Source organism: Chiloscyllium punctatum, chromosome 29 (genome assembly GCF_047496795.1).
Source record: "Chiloscyllium punctatum isolate Juve2018m chromosome 29, sChiPun1.3, whole genome shotgun sequence".
Lineage (NCBI taxonomy): Eukaryota > Metazoa > Chordata > Chondrichthyes > Orectolobiformes > Hemiscylliidae > Chiloscyllium > Chiloscyllium punctatum.
In genome coordinates this window covers 75,649,511-75,668,858 of record NC_092767.1, presented here as the reverse complement: position 1 = coordinate 75,668,858, position 19,348 = coordinate 75,649,511, and the positions used below count along the sequence as shown (strand labels likewise).

Sequence of the window (19,348 nt, the reverse complement as noted above, 5' to 3'; positions counted from 1 at the left end):
TGAAAATTTAATTTTGCAGCTCATTACACTAAGAGGAGCAATCCTGGAGGATGCGGTTCCATCAACATCAAAACATGGTACAGTGCGAGGGCTCCTGCTGAAAGAGGTATTGGAATCTGTTATACCAGAACTGAACATTCAGTGTCTGCGGCTGGCATTCAGCACTGTAAAAGTGACAGAACAGCTGCTAAAACTGGATGAACAAGGGGTGAGTTGAAATCTCTTTGGGATATTAATACCCTTGTGCCGATCGCAGTGTCACAATGGGATCGATTCATTACATGGAATAGGCTACTCTGACTGCAACCTTACAGGCACCCTCTTTCCTTCACCAGTTACCACCAGACATTCATCAACAATGCGCAACTTACCAGGGAGTTCATTAAGTGCCTATAAATCAAATTACAGAGTTTGAAATTGAGGGGATAATGTTTCTACATGTCTAATTCTCATTTGTCTTCTGAAAGCCCTTGTGTGGCTGGTGACGATGTATGGCTGTGACAGCTGGCCCATGAAGAGTGATGAGGTTTGGATAAGATTCTTTGAAATTAAAGGATTCAGGCAGATTTTATGCATGTCATGGACTGCCAAATGGATAAAGAAGTGGGTCCTTGAGAAGAGTGCTGTTAATAGGAGTGTTGTTTTTGAGGAAGTGAAATGGGAAAGCTTGTATATTTTGGGCATGTGGCATACAAGAGGAGAATGTTTGAAAGCAGAGGTTACACAAAGCAGAATACCTGGAAAAGGTGCTCATGGAGGGCCTAAGATGACATAGATGAACAATATCGAAGCATAAGCTGGCCCCTTTTCAGGACAAGCAGTGAAGGCAGAGGAGAACAGAACTCTGTGGAGGAAGGTTATTTGTAGAATTAGGTTAAAAACAATGATTGCAGATGCTGGAAACCAGATTTTGGATTAGTGGTGCTGGAAGAGCACAGCAGTTCAGGCAGCATCCGAGGAGCAGCGAAATCGACGTTTCAGGCATTCATGAAGGGCATTTGCCCGAAACGGCTATTTGTAGAATTGCCAACCCTCTGAAAGAGAATGGATGAAAGACCAGATATTCTCATGCTAGGAATGTACAGTTAATTTGTAAAAAGGGATTCCTTGCATTGTCTGACTTCTGTTATTTGTTCACTCTGGATCATTCGTGGGAAGCTAATCTAGTTTCTATTCTGCTGGTCAGCATCCTTTCATCTCAGTAAACTTATTGACACGTGCAGCGAATCAATCCTTTGGGGATGAGGTAGCTTCAGATGGCACATTTTTTTTTGTTGATGGCCCGAGAGGCAGGTTCCGCCAGCCGTGCGACACATGGCATGGTTATATAGGTGTCATTGTGGTTGCTTTCACTGTTTTTGCACCTGGTGCTGAGCCACTGCTTGTCATCGTGGCATACAGTGGCCAACAGGTGATGTCCTGGTTTTCTCTGCCTGCTTTCAGCTCTGTTAACTTCCTGATATTGGCAGCATCGCTCCAGTGAAATGAATTCCAACTTGGGCATTTGTGGTTGGCTCATGCATAAGGCTGGAAATGCAAAGCTCGCTCACGTCCTCAGTTACAGATGGTGTTTGGGGATTGTGCAGAGCAGCAGGTGATGAAGGTGATTAATTGGCTTATGGGGGGAATTGGCAAACATAGAAATTGGGAACTGTCTTTTATATTTGATGATTGTTATGCTTTGCAGCTCAGCAGAAAGCATAAAGTCGGTATTCTGTACTGTATGGCTGGCCAGGGCACTGAGGAGGAGATGTACAACAATGAAGAAGCAGGCCCTGCATTTGAGGAATTCCTGGAGCAGCTAGGAGAAAAAGTGCTTCTTAAGGGCTTTACAAAATATGCAGCTCAACTGGACACAAAAAGTAAGTGTTTTGCTTTTTAATTGTTACAAACTCTGTGTCTGAAATTTGTGGAGTGAAAATTAGTATGTTGCAAAAAGAACTGCAAATGATGGAAACAGATAGTCAGCCAGTGCTAGGAATGTCCAGGGGTTTCACCCTTTTGTCAAGAGATTAAGACATAGACTGTTGGACAGAACTGGATAATACTGTGAAAGTCTTGGTTCTCTCCTCTGAGAGGAAGATATAATGATATTGGAGGCAGTCCATAGCCGATTGCAAGATTGATCCCAGGTATGGAGGGATTTTCTTATTAGGAGAGGTTGAGTAGGTTGAACCTATGCTAACTGGAGTTCAGAAGAATGAACTTAATGAAACGTGTAAGTTTTTTTTAGGGGTAGGTATGGAGTGGTTGTGGTCCCCTTGTCTATGACCAGAGGGCCTAACATGAGTATGGGCAACCATTTCAGACCGATGAGGAGGAACTCCTTCACTGACGCTAGTGCATCTGTCGAACTCTTTACTGCAGAGGGCTGTAGGGACCTGGTCATTTTAAGTCCATTCAAAGTAGAGATAGATTTTTAATTAGTAAGGGAATCAAGGGTCACTAGAGATAAGGTAGGAAAGTGGAGTTGAAGGTCATGAGATCAGCCATGGTTGCATTGAATGATGCAGTAGACCTGATGGACCCAATGGCCTGCTTTTGCTTTTACATCTTGTGGAAGTTGGGAGTTAAGCTTTTTTTTTAGTTTTGGCATTGGGTGTCGAGGTTGACATGAAAAAGTTTTAAGACTTGAGATTGTTCTTGTTGCATGAAATGTAATTAATTAGGGTATGAGTGGGAATTTTATTGAAAAGCTGGAAGAGAGAAAAGATTATTTTGGCAAGTAGGGAGAAGATAATGCTGAAACAAATGGTGCGTGACCTAGAGGGGCTCACATCCTGGCAGAATTCTGATGACAGGTCCCATCCTAAAAGTCAGTCCACCTTTTTCTTTTTACCAAGGTTTGTGTGTTTCTGTCTTTGTCTGTTTTTAGTACTAGTGATGTCGTGGTTTGCTGTCTGAAATGTGATGTTAAACCATTTTCTATTCACAGCTGATTCGACTGGTACGCACTCTTTGTACACAACTTACCAGGACTATGAGATCATGTTCCACGTGTCCACCATGCTTCCATATACCCCCAACAATCGGCAGCAGGTAGGTACCGTCTGCCAGGCTTTCTTCACTAAACCACGAGCTGACCTTTCTTTATCATCTTAATAGACTTTCCTGTAAGCCATTAAACACAGGGCTTTGGGTGAAAATCTGTCTGAAAAGTCCCTTTTCATACAGATTAAAATGTGACTAATCAGATAGTCTTCTATGTCTAATTAGTTAAGTGTTCTAAGTTCGAAAGTTAACTTGCTAATGTTTTTACCCCCTACCTTTTTTTAATTTTTCATCCTGTGTTCCTTTGAGATATTGACTGACTTGTGCTGGCATAAGATTAAGATTAAATGGGTGGGAGGTGCCCATACTTTGAACGCATCGTGTGTTCTTGCCTGTTTCTCACATGTACTGCTCAGTTTTGCATCACATTTTCAGACATTAGCACCAACTGTTTCAGGAAAAGTGGAAGGATCGAAGTTTGGCACATTGGGCCAGAGAGCCATTGAAGATAGAAATCCCCTCCCCACAGCTCTCCCACAATAAAACATTACACATTTCTGATTCTTAAAATTGTCTGATAGTATTACCAAAGGGAAATATTCCAATTCCCTCCACTTTCATCTCTCATACATTTGTCCTGTATAAAAAACAAAGTCATACAGCATGGAAACAGATCCTTTGGTTCAAGTTGTCCATGCTGACCAAGTTTCCCAAACGAAACTAGTCAAAATGCCTACATTTGGCCCATATTGCTCTTAAACATTTCGTATTCATGCACCTGTCCAAGTATCTTTTACGTGTTGTGACTGTACCTGCATCTACCATTTCCTCGAGCAGTTCATTCATATGAACCTCCCCGTTGTGTGAATACCTCCGCTGTGGGTCCCTTCTAAATCTTTCTCCTCTCAACTTAAACCTATGCCCTCTAGTTTTGAACTCCTCCACCCTAGGGAAAAGACCTTTGCAATTCACCTTATCTATACCCCTCATGATTTTATAAACCTCTATAAGGTCACACCTCAACCTGTAGCAAAGAGTCCCAGCTTATCCAACCTCTCCTTACAGCTCCACACCTTCCAGTCCTAATAACATGTAAGTCATTTCTACGCCCTCTCTAATTTAATAATTGCAACCAGAACCCCACACTACTCCAAAATGGCTGAGGTTAGTAGAGCATAGAACATTACAGCGCAGTAAAGGCCCTTCGGCCCTCTATGTTGCACTGACCTGTGAAACTAATCTGAAGCCCATTTAACGTACGTTATTCCATTTTCATTCATATGTTTTTTCAATGAAGGCTGACTGTTTAAATTTTCTTGGTCACATTTGCTGCTTACTCAAGTATTCTGGTTCTCATTTACCTCTGCAGAGTTCATTGTGATTTTTCTGCTTCAATAGCCATTGCATGACATTGATCAAGTCTGCAGATATTGCAGACTTGTTCTAACAAGCATATAGAAAAGTAAAATCTGAAATATAAAGGAACTACCTTGCTTCCAACCAACCATAATGCGAGTGCTTAGCTACAGATTTTGTGGTTATAGTTTGTACCTCACTCTGGGTACTGAATGATTTGAGCTGCTGATAAGTGATGTCCAAAATCTTGGAATATATGGTACTTTTCTGTATCTGAGTATATGGGGAAACAAGTAACAAAAGAGATGGTTTCAACTAACTTACAATTAAACTGTGAGCTCCAGAATTATTGATGTTGAGCTCTTCCTGAGATTGTTCAGTTGCTAAGTTCCAAATTTGAGCTGAAACTATTCTATTTTTCCTTAGTAAAAACGAACATCACTCTTCATTTTGAGAGATTTAATAGGTGGGAAGGTAGATTTCATTTTCAGTCTGATGTAAAAACTGTATTTTTTATTTGTTTATATTTGATTGCAAACTTAAATGAGAAAACAACTGTTTTAAAAACCTCTGGTTGCTGAAGGATTACTGCAGGTTTTGAAAGTGAGGAACACGATACTCTTTGTAAGCACTATTTACACAGTGGTTCAAATAGCAGTCGATGGTTTGCAGATTAGCCAGAGCCCTGCGCTGTGTAGAAATGGAGATTTAGGTGGCAACAAGTGACTGAAGACTAGTAACTTTTTTTTATCACAAAAACCTGCCTTCTAGTGGCTATGATTTGGTTTCTCGATAGCTGAACAGTTTGGAGCTGTGAATGAAATGGGAAGAAGTCATCACACTGTCCACAGACTCCGGAGATGTCCCTATCCTCTACAGAGTAAAAATAACTGAAACTGGTTTTCTTCAAATTTAGTTTTCCTCCAGTTGCTCCAAGCTGTGACTTATTAATTAATAAGTTTGAGACTTCTGTGTAAGTGTGAACCAGTTACATTGTACCTCTTGCAAACGAGTGAAAGCATCCGGAGAAGAAAGATTGAGAAGCAACATGCTGGCCAACACAAGATTCATCTCAGTAAATCCTGTGAACAGGGACTACTGAACTGCTGTCACAGTTCTGCCCTCTGTCTTTTTTGTCTCCCTCTGCCTTCGTGTGCGGGAGAGTTTATAAAAAAAAAAGTTCGAGCTTTAGTTGTAGAATTCTATGACGTATGACAATTCATAACTGTTTAACTAATTAAATAGTAATTTGTGTTAAGTAAGTAAACCTGATCCATGCTTTCTGTCAACCAGAGTTTTAAAAAAAAGGTAAAGTGGGGAATTCTGCATATTTTAAAAAATCTTTACTGTAACTTCTGTAACACTTCCCTGAATAGTGGGGCTTAATTTCCAATGTGCTACCGCAGTGCAGCGGAACACTGACTTGACCAGAAAATTGCCTGAAAAAAATCACAACTTCATTCTTATTGACCAAGAAGATTATGACATTGCTATTTATTTACCATAAACTCTTCAAACTGTTTTAGCAGAACAGGAGAAGTTGCCAGTTATGCTGTCAATCTTGCTGTGTTTTATAATCCACACTTTTATAGCAATTGATTTGCCTGTACTTTATCTGTAATTGGAATTGATCCAGTCCTAATGTTAGAAAGAGCAATCTTTTCAATAATGTAGTTAAAAATCTATTTATGAGCATTGGGTCAAATTAATTGCTTAAATGGTATTGAAATATTCAGGGTAGCTTTAGGTTAAAGCTGGATGAATTGTAATAAGCTCTATTTTAATGCTTCTCTGATCTATCACCTCCATCCCCACCGTCATTCACCTATTGTGCTCTTTGCTACCTTCTCCCAGCCCCCATTTATCTCTCCACGATGGAGGCTTCCTGCCTCTATTCCTGATGAAGGGCTTTTGCCTGAAACATTGATTTTTCTGCTCCTCTGAAGCTGCTGAACTGCTATGCTTTTCCAGCACCACTCTGATCTAAACTCTGGTTTCCAGCATCTGCAGTCTTCACTTTTGCCTAGTTGATTTTAACCTTACTGCGAATCCTCTTGCAAGGTGGCCTACCTTGAAGAAGTTCTCGTCTTCTCTCCACAAGAATCTGACACTCACTCACTCACTCACTCACTCACTCACTCACTCACTCACTCACTCACTCACTCACTCACTCACTCACTCACTCACTCACTCACTCACTCACTCACTCACTCACTCACTCACTCACTCACTCACTCACTCACTCACTCACTCACTCCAACCCCAAGGTCATCTCCTCTGCCCTGAAGCTCTTCAGCCATGAAATAGACTTGCTACCACAGCCACATTTGCTTACTTCACCACTTTCCTCATTTCCCCTCTTTCCCCCCCCCACAACCCCTTACCCCATTTCGAACCTTCCAGCTCAACACCATCCTCATGACTTTTCCCACCTGTCGATCTCCCTTCCCACCCATCCACTCCACCTTCCTCTCTGATCTATCACCTCCATCCCCACCCCCATTCACTTATTGTACTCTTTGCTGTCTTCTTCCCTCAATTTATCTCTCCACCCTTCCAGCCACAGTCTGATCTAAACTCTGGTATCCAGCATCTGCAGTCCTCACTTTTGCCTAGCTGATTTTAATGGTGTGCAAATAGGTGTATTTTGAATGAGTTAAACTTGGACCTAGAATGTCTTGAACGTTCAAAAATCATTCGAGGTTTATAGAATCCCTGCAATGTGGATACAGGCCATTCAGTCCAACAAGTCCACACCAAATCTCTGAACAGCATCCCACCCATACTCACCCCCCAACCCTATCCCTGTAACCCTGCATTTCCCATAGCTAATCTCCCTAATCTACACATCCCTGAACTCTGTGGGCGGTTTAACATGACCAATCCTCCTAACCTGCATATCTTTGGATCATGGGGGGGAAACCGGAGAATCTGGAGGAAACCCATGCAGACACTTGGAGAATTGCAAAGTCCACGTAGACAGTCACCAGAGGCTGGAGTTTAACCAGGGTCCTTGGCATTGAGGCAGTGGTACTAACCACTGTGCCACCGGGACCAAAAATATTTCAACTAGGAAAGCTTTAAATTGTTTTCTCCATCTACTCTATTTCTAGTGGCTAGAAGTCAATAACCAGAGGGCAAAAGAATGAGAGGATATATGAGGAGAAAACCTTTTAACATTACAAGTGGTTGGGATTTGGAATTCTTAGCCTATTCGGTTGGTGGAAACAGAATATAAAGGAAATAGAACAATATCTGAAAACATTGAAACAATGTGGAGCAAAAGCAGGGGAGTAGGACTAATTAGAATTACTGGCTCTTTAAAAAAAAACAGACTCCATGAATTCAATGGCCTTATTCAGTGCTTTATTATCCATTGTTGTGTGCTTAAATCAGTAGAGGCACTATTTGTGTTTTATTGGGAATACTAGTACTTCCTCTAGCCTGATGTTCCTAGTCTTTTCTAAAGTGTAGCTCTTGGGACCCAAGCACCCTGAAAGAATAGAAACTCCCCACAGAGTTGATGAGAGTCCAAAGATCAGGTAGGCTTGGGCTTGTTAAGGATACTCAAGTTGGGGCCTCAGTTGAGAAATTAGAGTTGACATTAAGGATTAAGGAGCAGAGTTGGCTGGGAAGTACCTGATTGCTGTTGACCGGCTATCGGGCTTTGTCGTGCATGGTCAGGACACCAGTGAAGCCCCAAATAAATGGCCACTTAGATGGGATATGACCGTGACTACAAAATGAACTTAGTCACTACCTTCAAGGTAGGAGATGCACTCAGTAAAAGTTGCCATTGTCCCAGAGGGCTTCTCTGTCTCTGTCTCTCTGTCTGTCTCGCTATCTCTACCGCTCTCACTCTCTCATTAGAAACTTACTGGTAGTGAGCTTAACCCTGAAGGTCACTATGCCTCAGGCAAGGTTGAGAAGGCTGGACCTTCATCGTATTCTTCACGATTGGCATCACTACACAGCAACCTAACCATCCAACCAACTGACCTAACTGACTCCATGAAATCAGTAAAACGTGAATGAAGAAAGTTATTTCCATTTTGGTAAATGCTTGGATGGTCATCTAAAAATGGATAGAACCTTTGCTGCTTGTACCTGAGATTTTACACATTAATAGTGATGCTGCGTTTGCAATTTTGCTAGTTTGTTTTTGAATGGTAAACTGTGTAGAGAATATCTGCAAAGTGAGCAATTTGCAACCAGACGTTTGGTGACTTGACTTAACATGTGTTTGTGTTCACAGCTCCTCAGGAAACGGCACATTGGCAACGACATTGTTACCATCATTTTTCAGGAACCTGGGGCACTGCCATTCACACCAAAGACTGTACGCTCTCATTTTCAGCATGTGTTTGTCATTGTAAGGGTCCATAATCCATGTACTGAGAATGTGTGTTACAGGTGAGTGCTTCTCCAGGGTAGCAAAAGTCTTTACATTTGTTGGCTCCTTTCAAACTTCAGGACATTAGGTGTAGACACTGACATACTTTTTGAAGTGTAATCTCGATTATAATGTAAACAATACATATCCAATTTGTGTACACAAAAAAGGTCCCAAACTGAGCTTTTTGTTGAATTATGTATGTTGTCCAAGTCAACACAGCAGAACTCTGTGGGCGGCACGGTGGCACAGTGGTTAGCACTGCTGCCTCGCAGCGCTAGAGACCCGGGTTCAATTCCCGCCTCAGGCGACTGTCTGTGTGGAGTTTGCACATTCTCCCCGTGTCTGCGTGGGTTTCCTCCGGGTGCTCCGGTTTCCTCCCACAGTCCAAAAATGTGCAGGTCAGGTGAATTGGCCATGCTAAATTGTCCGTAGTGTTAGGTGAAGGGGTAAATGTAGGAGAATGGGTCTGGGTGGGTTACGCTTCGGCGGGTCAGTGTGGACTTGTTGGGCCGAAGGGCCTGTTTCCACACTGTAGGGAATCTAATCTAAAATAAACTCCCCCTACTGTCGTTTGAATTATTTTGCCAGTTTGCCAATCTGAAGAACTTAACTAGAGTGTTGCCCAAGATTTTGTGCTCCTATCTCTGGAGTGGGATTTCAACTCACTGCTTCTTGACTCTGAGGAGGGAGTGCCCCCCACTGAGCCACAAATGAGAACCTGTTACTGACCAGTGTATGTCTCCTCACGTGACAATGATAGCTTCGAAATGAAAGGGCAAATGATGGAATTATAAGGCAAGTCAGTAGTATTTGAAAAGAGAAAAATGAAAAATTATGAAACTTTAATCTGCTTGTTTGAGGTATGGATAGATTTGTGTATCTCCATAGTTTTATTCAATTCTGATAAATAAACATACTCACTGTTCATTTTTAGAAAGGTACAGTACCACATTATGTAAAGTTATAAGTAATTTTTGATGTCTCTTTTGAGAACCGTGTTGAGGAATAGCATATATCTGTATAATATCTGACAGAGTGCAATGAGGAATCTGGAATAATCAAACCTTGCAGCGCAGAAGGAGACTGTGTTCGGCTCATTGTGTCTGTGCTGACGTTTTGTAAGAACCGTGATGTTTAGCCCCACACTTCAGAATTACCTGACCAACTCAGTTTTTAAAAAAGAATACAGTTCTTTCTGGTATTCTACTCTAACTTAGCTAATGTCAGCTGGAGTAACAACTTGGGTCTTTCATTAGGACTTGGGGCCTTTCCACCCTAGGACTCAACAGCTGTTTGATACCTAGTTACCCCATTTAAAGTCATAGAGCTGTACAGCATGGATACAGACCCTTTGGTCCAACTCATCCATGCCAACCAGCGATCCCACATTAATCTAGTCCCATTTGTCAGCACTTGGCCCATATTCCTCTAAACCCTTCCTATTCATATACCCATCCAGATGCCTTTTAAATGTTGTAATTGTACCAGCCTCCACTACTTCCTCTGGCAGCTCATTCCATACACACACCACCCTCTGCGTGGAAAAAGTTGCCTCTGGTCCATTTTAAATCTTCCCCTCTCACCCTAAATCTATGCCCACTAGCTTTGGACTCAGATACTCTGGCGAAAAGACTGATACATTCACCCTTTCTATGCCGCTCATAATTTTATTAACTTCCATAAGATCACACCTCAGCCTCTGAAGCTGCAGGGAAAATAACTGTGTAAATGTGGGGGACATCGACATCAACAGGGACAGAATAACTTGTCTATGATGCCTATTCCAATGGTCAAAAGATACTTGAAAGTCTAAGAATATGCGGAAGGCGTGATGCAAAAGGGCATGCTTGAGACTAGAGGATTGGGGAACTGTCCAATCAGGAATTGACATATTCTGTTAAGGAATTGCAAATATGGGAGAAAAATTGATTAAGATTTTTTGGAATGTTTTTTTCCAACAGTGTGGCAGTGACCAGGTCCAAGGATGTCCCACTCTTTGGGCCACCCATTCCAGATGGCTTCTCTTTCAGCAAATCTGATGTTTTCCGAGACTTTCTGCTGGCCAAGGTCATCAATGGAGAGAACGCAGCGCACAAATCTGAGAAGTTCCATGCTATGGCAACTCGAACTCGGCATGAATACTTGAAAGACCTGGCGGAAAATAGTGTCACAAACACCCCTGTGGAATCCGCTGGAAAATTTAACCTCATTTTGTTGACCACCAAAAAGAAGGAGAAAACAAAGCCCCGTGTGGGGGCTGAGCTGTACAGTGCTGGGGCGATTACATGGCGGGTTTATGCACAGGATTACAGCCAGGGAGTTGAGGTGGAGTGCATTCTAGGCATCTCGAATGAATTTGTCGTGGTTATTGAGCAAGGAACCAAGGAGGTGGTGTTCAATTGCTTTAGTGGGGATGTAATAGGCTGGACTCCCGATGCATCAACGCTTAAAATTTTCCATGGGAGAGGTGACTACATATTTGTGCGAATGTTAGAGGAGAATGTGGATGACATTAAGGAAATTGTTCAAAGGTTAAAGGTAAGTGAACAACAACCTGTTACAATGTGTTGTAGAAGTACCTAACAAAATATCCCATGGTGCTTCACAAGAACATTATAAAACAATTTGACATTGAGCTGCTTATGATATTGGGGAAGATGACCAAAACTTTGGATACAAGACTGAAGTCTCAAAAGGTGTTTTTTTTTAAGAGAAAAGCAAGGTTGAGTGAACAGGAAGGGAGCTCCAGAGCTTACGATCCAGGCAACTGAAAGTACAGCCAAGAGGTGAGGAGCTAAAATCAGGGATTGTTAAGAGGTCAGAATTAGGAGCACAGATATCTTTAACTGTGGGGTTCATAGAAATTGGAGATTGAGAAGGCCAAGGCTGAGGGATTTGAAAACCAGGATGAAAATTGTAAAATAGAGGCGTTGCATAACTGGGAGCCAAAGTAGATCAGTGCAGTGGGTGAACAAAACCTGCTGGCAATTGGGTGCATGAGCAGCAGAGTTTAACATCACCTTTAGCTTATGGAGGAAAGAACTTAACATCCAGCTGCATTAAATTATTCAAATCTCGAGGTAATGAAGACATCGTTGCAGCAGCAAATAAGCTGTTGCAGGGGTGGTGTCTGACAGCCTTGGAAGTGGATGTTAAAATGTTTGGAAAGCTTTATCCTGGTGTGAAATATGACGCTCCTCACCTGAGTTTGGCTCGCAGCTTGGGTCTTTGATTAGACTTGGAGATTTCCCAATCTCTCTGGCTCTACGCTAAGCTGTATTTGGTCCCTTGCTTGTTTCATATGTACTTGGGCCATACCATTAATTGGCCCATGAGGGAACAGAATTCTTAATTATTTCCTTAAGATGTAGAGAAGAATTTAATAACTCGAAAGTGTTCCTTTAAATAGGTTTGAAATAGCCTGCCAGCGAACAATGAACATCAATGTGTTGCTGTCAAAAATAAAGTTGTTGTCTGATGCAGATTGGCTGACTGCTTTGAATCTCCTCATACCAGAGTTTCTCTTGAATTTTATGACCTGGTTAAACTTACTGGAAAATTTCCATTTCAGCTGAGCTTTTGAAATGACCATTAATTGCACCTGATCTTGACAACCATGTGCATTCAGCTGAATGCAGAGCAAGTTCTTTCTGTCAAAGCCTTTCCTTGTCCTTCAAATATTTAATTGTAGTTGTACAGGTTACTATTTCTTATAAATCTTTTGAGGTTTAAGAATGGGCATATTTTCAAATGCATTCAGTGAGAAGTAAATAAAAGTGCACTCTCAGAGCCAGCAGTCTCCGGTCCAAGCCATTCAGATTTTGGATTTTGCCAGATTTCAGATCTAGCCTTGAAAACAGCATTTGGGTCAGGTGCTGTCAAGGATCGCTTGGCGTGGGGGAATAAACCAGTCCACATGTAGAGTAGATTAGATTAGATTCCCTATAGTGTGGAAACAGGCCCTTCGGCCCAACAAGTCCACACCGACCCTCCGAAGAGTAACCCACCCAGACCAATTTCCATGTGTCTAATACACCTAACACTATGGGCAATTTTAGAATGGCCAATTCACCTAACCTGCACACCTTTGGACTGTGGGAGAAAACCGGAGCACCGGGAGGAAACCCACACAGACACTGGGAGAATGTACAAACTCTACACCGCCTAAGGCTGGAATCGAACCTGGGTGTCTGGATGTGTGATTAGCAGCAGTGCTAACCACAGAGCCACTGTGCCACCCCGGTAGTAAAACGGGTGACCAGTCTGACACAATGCAAAACCTCATCGAATTGTTCAGGTGGATTTTAAAACAAAATGATGCATGGCGTACTCTTAAAATGTCTGGCTTTAGCTGGCCATTATCACATACTTGTACAAATGGCAATTGACTAAATGCTATTGATATGTCCAGTATTTCAGAAGTCCCATTAAAAAGGTAATTGGACTTAATCATAATGAATGTGCTCTTAGCATGGCCAGAACATTTACCTGAACACATTTCCTGAATCTGTAAAACCATGGATCTTGAATAGTGCCAAACTGTGGCGGCCTTTTTGGCACCAATTTTGTCTAGTTGCTGTTGTGTTTAGCTGGTCTTTGCTTCTCCCCATGTTCTTGAAGGTATACCTGGCTCACAGCAGCTTTTTATCAACCAAACTGCCTGATACTTTGGCTTAGATGGAAACTATGTGCGCTTAGTGTTAATTGTGTTTTGACTTAATTGCCTTTGATTCCCAGATTGTAACAGAAGGATGTGAAACCATTGACATGACTCTGCGGAGGAACGGGCTTGGGCAGCTTGGGTTTCACGTCAAATATGATGGCACAGTGGCAGAGGTGGAAGAATATGGATTTGCTTGGCAAGCTGGACTGAGACAGGGAAGCCGACTGGTTGAAATTTGCAAGGTGGCTATAATAACACTGACTCATGATCAGATGATTGATCTTTTGAAGACATCAGTGACTGTGAAGGTGGTCATTATCCCACCCCATGAAGATGGGAACCCTCGCAGGTAGCACCAGTCTTAATTATCTGGAAATCTAGGATTTGTTATTAATTCCCATTGAAACAATGCCTTCACTATGTTCATTCAGCACAATTATTTTTCTGAAAGATTTGGAATGATTTTGGCTGAAACAATAAAATGACTTTTCTTTGTTCGAGTCAAGGTCAGTAATATGTAAGCTAACATATTATTGCAATTAACCCAAGATTTTGTGATATGCTAAAGTTATGGATATTAATTTGGCTTTCTCTCAGTTCTCTCTGTTCCATAGCTTTTCCCCATAAATTGGTTTGCACTATTCCATTGCCTCTTTATTCTTGGGTTCTGCAGAGATCATGGTCACATGACAAAAGTAACAGCCACAGAATGACAGCCCAGTATAAGGCACCATTTTCAGGAGAAGACGTGAGGTCAATTGATCTAGGTGAAAGATATAGGCCAGAAATAATAGCATTGAAAAATTTCTTCCAACATTTGACTTAGCTAATAATACATATTTATTGTTGTGGTTCTGTTCGTCAAGCTGGGAATTTGTGTTGCAGACGTTTCGTCCCCTGTCTAGGGGACATCCTCAGTGCTTGGGAGCCTCCTGTGAAGTGCTTCTGTGATCTTTCCTCCGGCATTTATAGTGATTTGTACCTGCTGCTTCCGGTTGTCAGTTCCAGCTGTACGCTGCAGTAGCCGATATATTGGGTCCAGGTCGATGTGCTTATTGATTGAATCTGTGGATGAGTGCCATGCCTCTAGTAATTCCCTGGCTGTTCTCTGTTTAGCTTGTCCTATAATAGTAGTGTTGTCCCAGTCAAACTCATGTTGTTTGTCATCTGAGTATGTGGCTACTAAGGATAGCTGGTCATGTCGTTTTGTGGCTAGTTGGTGTTCATGGTTCACCACATTCAACAACCAAATATATGAACAAATCAACGGCACACCTATGGACTCACCCATCTCTGGACTCCTAGCAGAAGCTGTAATGCAAAGGTTGGAACAAACAGTCTTACCGCAAATTCAACCCAAACTCTGAGTCAGATATGTAGATGATACCTTTGTAATAATTAAAAACACAGAAATAGAGAACACACACCAGATCATCAACGCCACACTCACAGGAATCCGATTCACTAGAGAGGAAGAAAAGGACAACTAACTCCCATTCCTAGACGTGATGGTACAGAGAACACCGAACAGAGAATTCACCACAAAGGTTTACAGGAAAGCCACACACACAGACCAAGTCCTGAACTACGAAAGCAACCACCCCAACACACACAAAAGAAGTTGCATCAAGACACTATTCAAAAGGGCCACAACACACTGCAGTACACCAGAACTGCAAAAAGAGGAAGAAGAACACCTAAACAATGTATTCGCCAAAAATGGATACCCACGCAATTTCATCAACAGATGCCTAAGGGAAAGACAACGGAACGAGGACATGCCACAACCCAAAGGACTAGCCACACTACCATACATCAGGAGCATTTCTGAACTGACAGCCAGACTACTGCGACCACTAGGACTCATAACAGCACACAAACCAACAGCCACTCTCAGACAACAATTCACCAGGACGAAGGACCCAGCATGAGCAAAACCAATGTAGTGTACAAAATCCCATGCAAGGACTGCACAAAACACTACATAGGACAAACAGGAAGACAGCTAACAATCCGTGTCCATGAACACCAACTAGCCACGAAACGACATGACCAGCTATCCTTAGCCACACACGCAGATGACAAGCAACATGAATTCGACTGGGACAACACTACTATTATAGGACAAGCCAAACAGAGAACAGCCAGGGAATTCCTAGAGGCGTGGCACTCATCCACAGATTCAATCAATAAGCACATCGACCCGGACCCAATATACCGGCCACTACAGCGGACAGCTGGAACTTGTCAACCAGAAGCGGCAGATTCAAATCACTATAAATGCCGGAGGAAGGATCACAGAAGCGCTTCACAGGAGGCTCCCAAGCACTGAGGATGTCACCTAGACAGGGGACAAAACATCTGCAACACAAATTCCCAGCTCAGCGAACAGAACCACAACAACGAGCACCCGAGCTACAAATCTTCTCCCAAACTTTGAATACATATGTATCATTAACTATGAGGTAACACCAATCTCGATCATTGTGAAAAGTTCTAAAGTTGTTTGGGAACTGGACTGCTTTCATATATAATCAATGTGTAAACTGTTGTTACAAATGTGTTAGCTGTCGGTTTGCTTGGTGTATTGTGATGGCCCATTATGAAACAAACGTGAGCCCATTCTTTTCCTGCAGCAGCTCCAGTCTGTAAGATGGTTGTCTGCTGGTGTATGTTTTAGTTAGTAGAAAGTCCTTCATCAAGGGCTTATGCTCAAAATGTCAATTCTCATGCTCCCTGACATGTTCTGCTTTTCCAGCACCACACACATTCAACTATGTGTTTTAGTTAGTGCCAAGCATTTCAGCAAAATATTAAATAGGAATCACTAGTGCACTTTTCCATGGGTTAATGTAATTTCTGAAAATTGTTTAACATTCCAAAGCTATCTCTGTTTTAACATGTAGTGCAAAGTTTAGTTTTTGTTTTTCAAAGGCCTTGATATGTCACCACCAGTATTACTATACCTTTACCTGCATGTCTGCTGCTTGCCCTGCATGTTGAATAGTGAGAATTTAGGTTCTGAATTCTGACTGGTTCTTACTGACAGCAGCAATTGAAATCTGGTGCATAATGCCAAGGCTGTGCCAATGGGCATCTCACTGATATCCTGTTTTAAAATGGAAGCACATTTAAAAATGAGACATGGGTCAGTTGTGAAATTTCTACAGGTAAAATTTGCAGCGGTGATCTGGCACATCAGTTGAACAAGAATAGCCTCTGGCCTTTGTTTTGACTACACTTCATTGTAAACTGTGATTCAGTCTGAATGTTTTCATCAGTAAAGGGAAAATGCTTCAACGTTTTAATTAAAAAGTACATGTTAGAAGGTATCAATTTTTTAAACCAATTCAGGGGAGAAAAGGTATTTTGAATATAATTCTGTACCATAGCGCAAGATCATTAATTTATTTTCACATCTCCCCCCCCCCTCAAACACCCCAACACACTGAGCCCAAGAATGCAGTCACCACCTGTAACTACCTCGTTATTTTCCAGCCTATGATCAGTTAATTTGGCACAATGCAGTATTTTAAACCCAGTACTTTCTAGTTTGGATTGCTCATTGCTGACAACAGCAGACTTCCATGCTGTTTGTTTACAACATCACTGCTAGTGAGTGATTCTATTTGAATGCTATCATTTCATCCTGTTGATCTGATGCAGACTTCTACTTTTCTCTCAGCCATTTCCCGGTTTTTTTTTTAAGGACCCCTCTTGATTATGTTCTCTGCCTTATCAGCCTGATACTTATCCAATGGATTTAGCCTTAACAGTACTTTACTCCTCATTGTTGCTTATTCTTTTTCTTGGCTTGTGTGTCTGACCTCAGTGAATCTGTCTTACTGTTCTGTTTGTGGGTAGCATGTAGGTAGCTATTACATTACATGACTCAGGCTGCAATAATAATCCTGGAAGTGTGCTGACTCCTTGATTAACTCAACCCTGCGTCTCTTTAAACCACACTGGTTTTTGTTTAAAACAAATCTATACTTTCTGCAGAACTGGAGTCACAGCTACGTAATAGGTTTGACTTTTCCTGTAATGTTTTGTGCACTCAAGTGGCCATCATCACCAATCTTGACCATAGTGTAGAGTCGTTAGAAAAGCAAGGATCAAATAAGTTCAGCCTTTACAGGAATAAGAGGCATTTTCGTCATTGTTAAAAGCAGAGTATACTTTGTAATCTCTAAGCTGAAAAGTGAGTCAAGGATTGAATGTAATGATACAAATAACCCAAGCTCAGTGTTTGGATTTTCACACTGGATTATGTGCTCGGTCTTGTATGAACTCGTGTAGCTGATGCACAGCCAAAGCTTTCAAAAGAAAACTGTAGGTTCGGATGTAATAATGGCAATCCCCAAGATAAGGTATTACATATTACACGAGGCTCATTCAGCCACAGTTCCAATCTCCTCTGCAATCTACTTGATAGTGTGTGGTTGGCGTTGAAAATTTAGCATCCTCCTCAAACTATTTTTAAGTCCATCCCATGTGAGCTTTGGACTGGGTGCCTCCCTTCTGTTGCCTTCAGAGACTAATCGAGTAAATGAACTGAGTAATCCAAATGATTGTAATGATGGAATGGAACGAGGGTAATATGAGAATAGGTTATTGGATGATGAGGTGCATACACTGTGTAGCTAATTATCTTTTAGTAAAGGGAGCGAAGTACGATATACATGAGAGGGAACTGAATGTGTGCATACATTGTAATGAAGGGTGTGACATTGTTTTAAACAAGACAATCTGAGGTTTATTTAACCAATTTTTAGATAATTGCGAACGGTTGTACTGTCAGTATGTCGAATGTATGTTGGTTTAAACTTTATGGGTTATTGCGGCAGCCTTATTGAAGTACTACATACATTATTCTTGGGCTGGCTGTTCAAACCAAAAATCAGGGATACGCAAAAGGTAGTGTGATTTTTATTTTTTTAATTTCTCATTTTTAGTCTAAGGTGTAACTCATGAAAGCTTGCTTAAAGGTCCAAAGTGTGAAGTATTCACAGCTTATTTAACTTGTATCCAGATATGTCTATCGCATCATGAACTTTTTATTTTCTTTCCCCTTTCCATTGTGACTAGTTCTTCTTCTGGCCTTTTTGTCAAAGGTGTAGCAGCTGGCTTTCCAAGTTTTTACTGTGCTCTGTAGTTAAGCTAGTTTTGTGTTGCCTGGACCATGAGGAAGGAGGGGAAATTGAACACAATTGGAAAGAGTACCGTTCACTTTTTGATTGGAGATGTAACATTCATTGTGGATAAAGGAGACCCTGTTGATGTACTATGTTTGGATTTCAGAAAGCATTTCATAAGCTGTCACATCAAAAGTTATTGTGTAAAATAGAAGCTAATGGTGTAAGAAATGGCATGTTAGCATGGATAGAAAATTGCTTGCCCAGCTGAAACCAGTGAGCCATAGTCTGATTGGTAGGATGGGATGAGTGGAGTCCTGTCAGGATCTGTGCTGGGGCCTCAACTTTTTTCAATTTACGTTAATGCCTTTGACTGGGGAGTGAAGGTATGGAGCTAAATTTGCACATCAACACCAAGACTGATTATTTTAGACAAGAAAATCATGGATTGTTGGGGGCTAGATGGGAATGTAGAATTCAAAACAGATCAACCATGATTTTGCTGAACAGCAGAGTAGGTTTGAGAGACTGAGCGGTCTCCTTTGGATCCCATTTGACATGTCAGCTCTCATTCTTCGAAACATCTATGGATACAGGCTCAATAGGTCCAAGCTTTCATCACAATTTATCTTATCTTCTGCAAATTGAAGTAATGATCAAGGAAACCTTCTCAGAACTACGAGCCCTTTTAAGTCCTTTCTTAAAAATGGAGGCCAGAATTATGCATGGTATTCTTTTGGCCTGCTCTAGTACTCCAGTGAAGCTCAGCACAAGCTGGAGAAGCAACATCTCATTTTCTGCATCAGA

At 41.6% G+C, this 19,348-nt stretch overlaps 1 protein-coding gene across 7 annotated transcripts in view; it reads left to right on the top strand.

Annotated features, from left to right (window-relative positions):
- sipa1l3 (signal-induced proliferation-associated 1 like 3) overlaps window positions 1-19,348 on the top strand; it is a 240,609-nt gene that overhangs the window by 146,217 nt on the left and 75,044 nt on the right. For all 7 annotated transcript variants that reach the window (XM_072549485.1, XM_072549487.1, XM_072549489.1 and 4 more), the window contains 6 exons: window positions 20-208; window positions 1,688-1,862; window positions 2,936-3,039; window positions 8,603-8,760; window positions 10,705-11,281; window positions 13,481-13,755. In XM_072549485.1, the coding sequence (XP_072405586.1) occupies window positions 20-208; window positions 1,688-1,862; window positions 2,936-3,039; window positions 8,603-8,760; window positions 10,705-11,281; window positions 13,481-13,755 (1,478 nt within the window). The remainder of the gene's footprint in view (window positions 1-19; window positions 209-1,687; window positions 1,863-2,935; window positions 3,040-8,602; window positions 8,761-10,704; window positions 11,282-13,480; window positions 13,756-19,348) is intronic.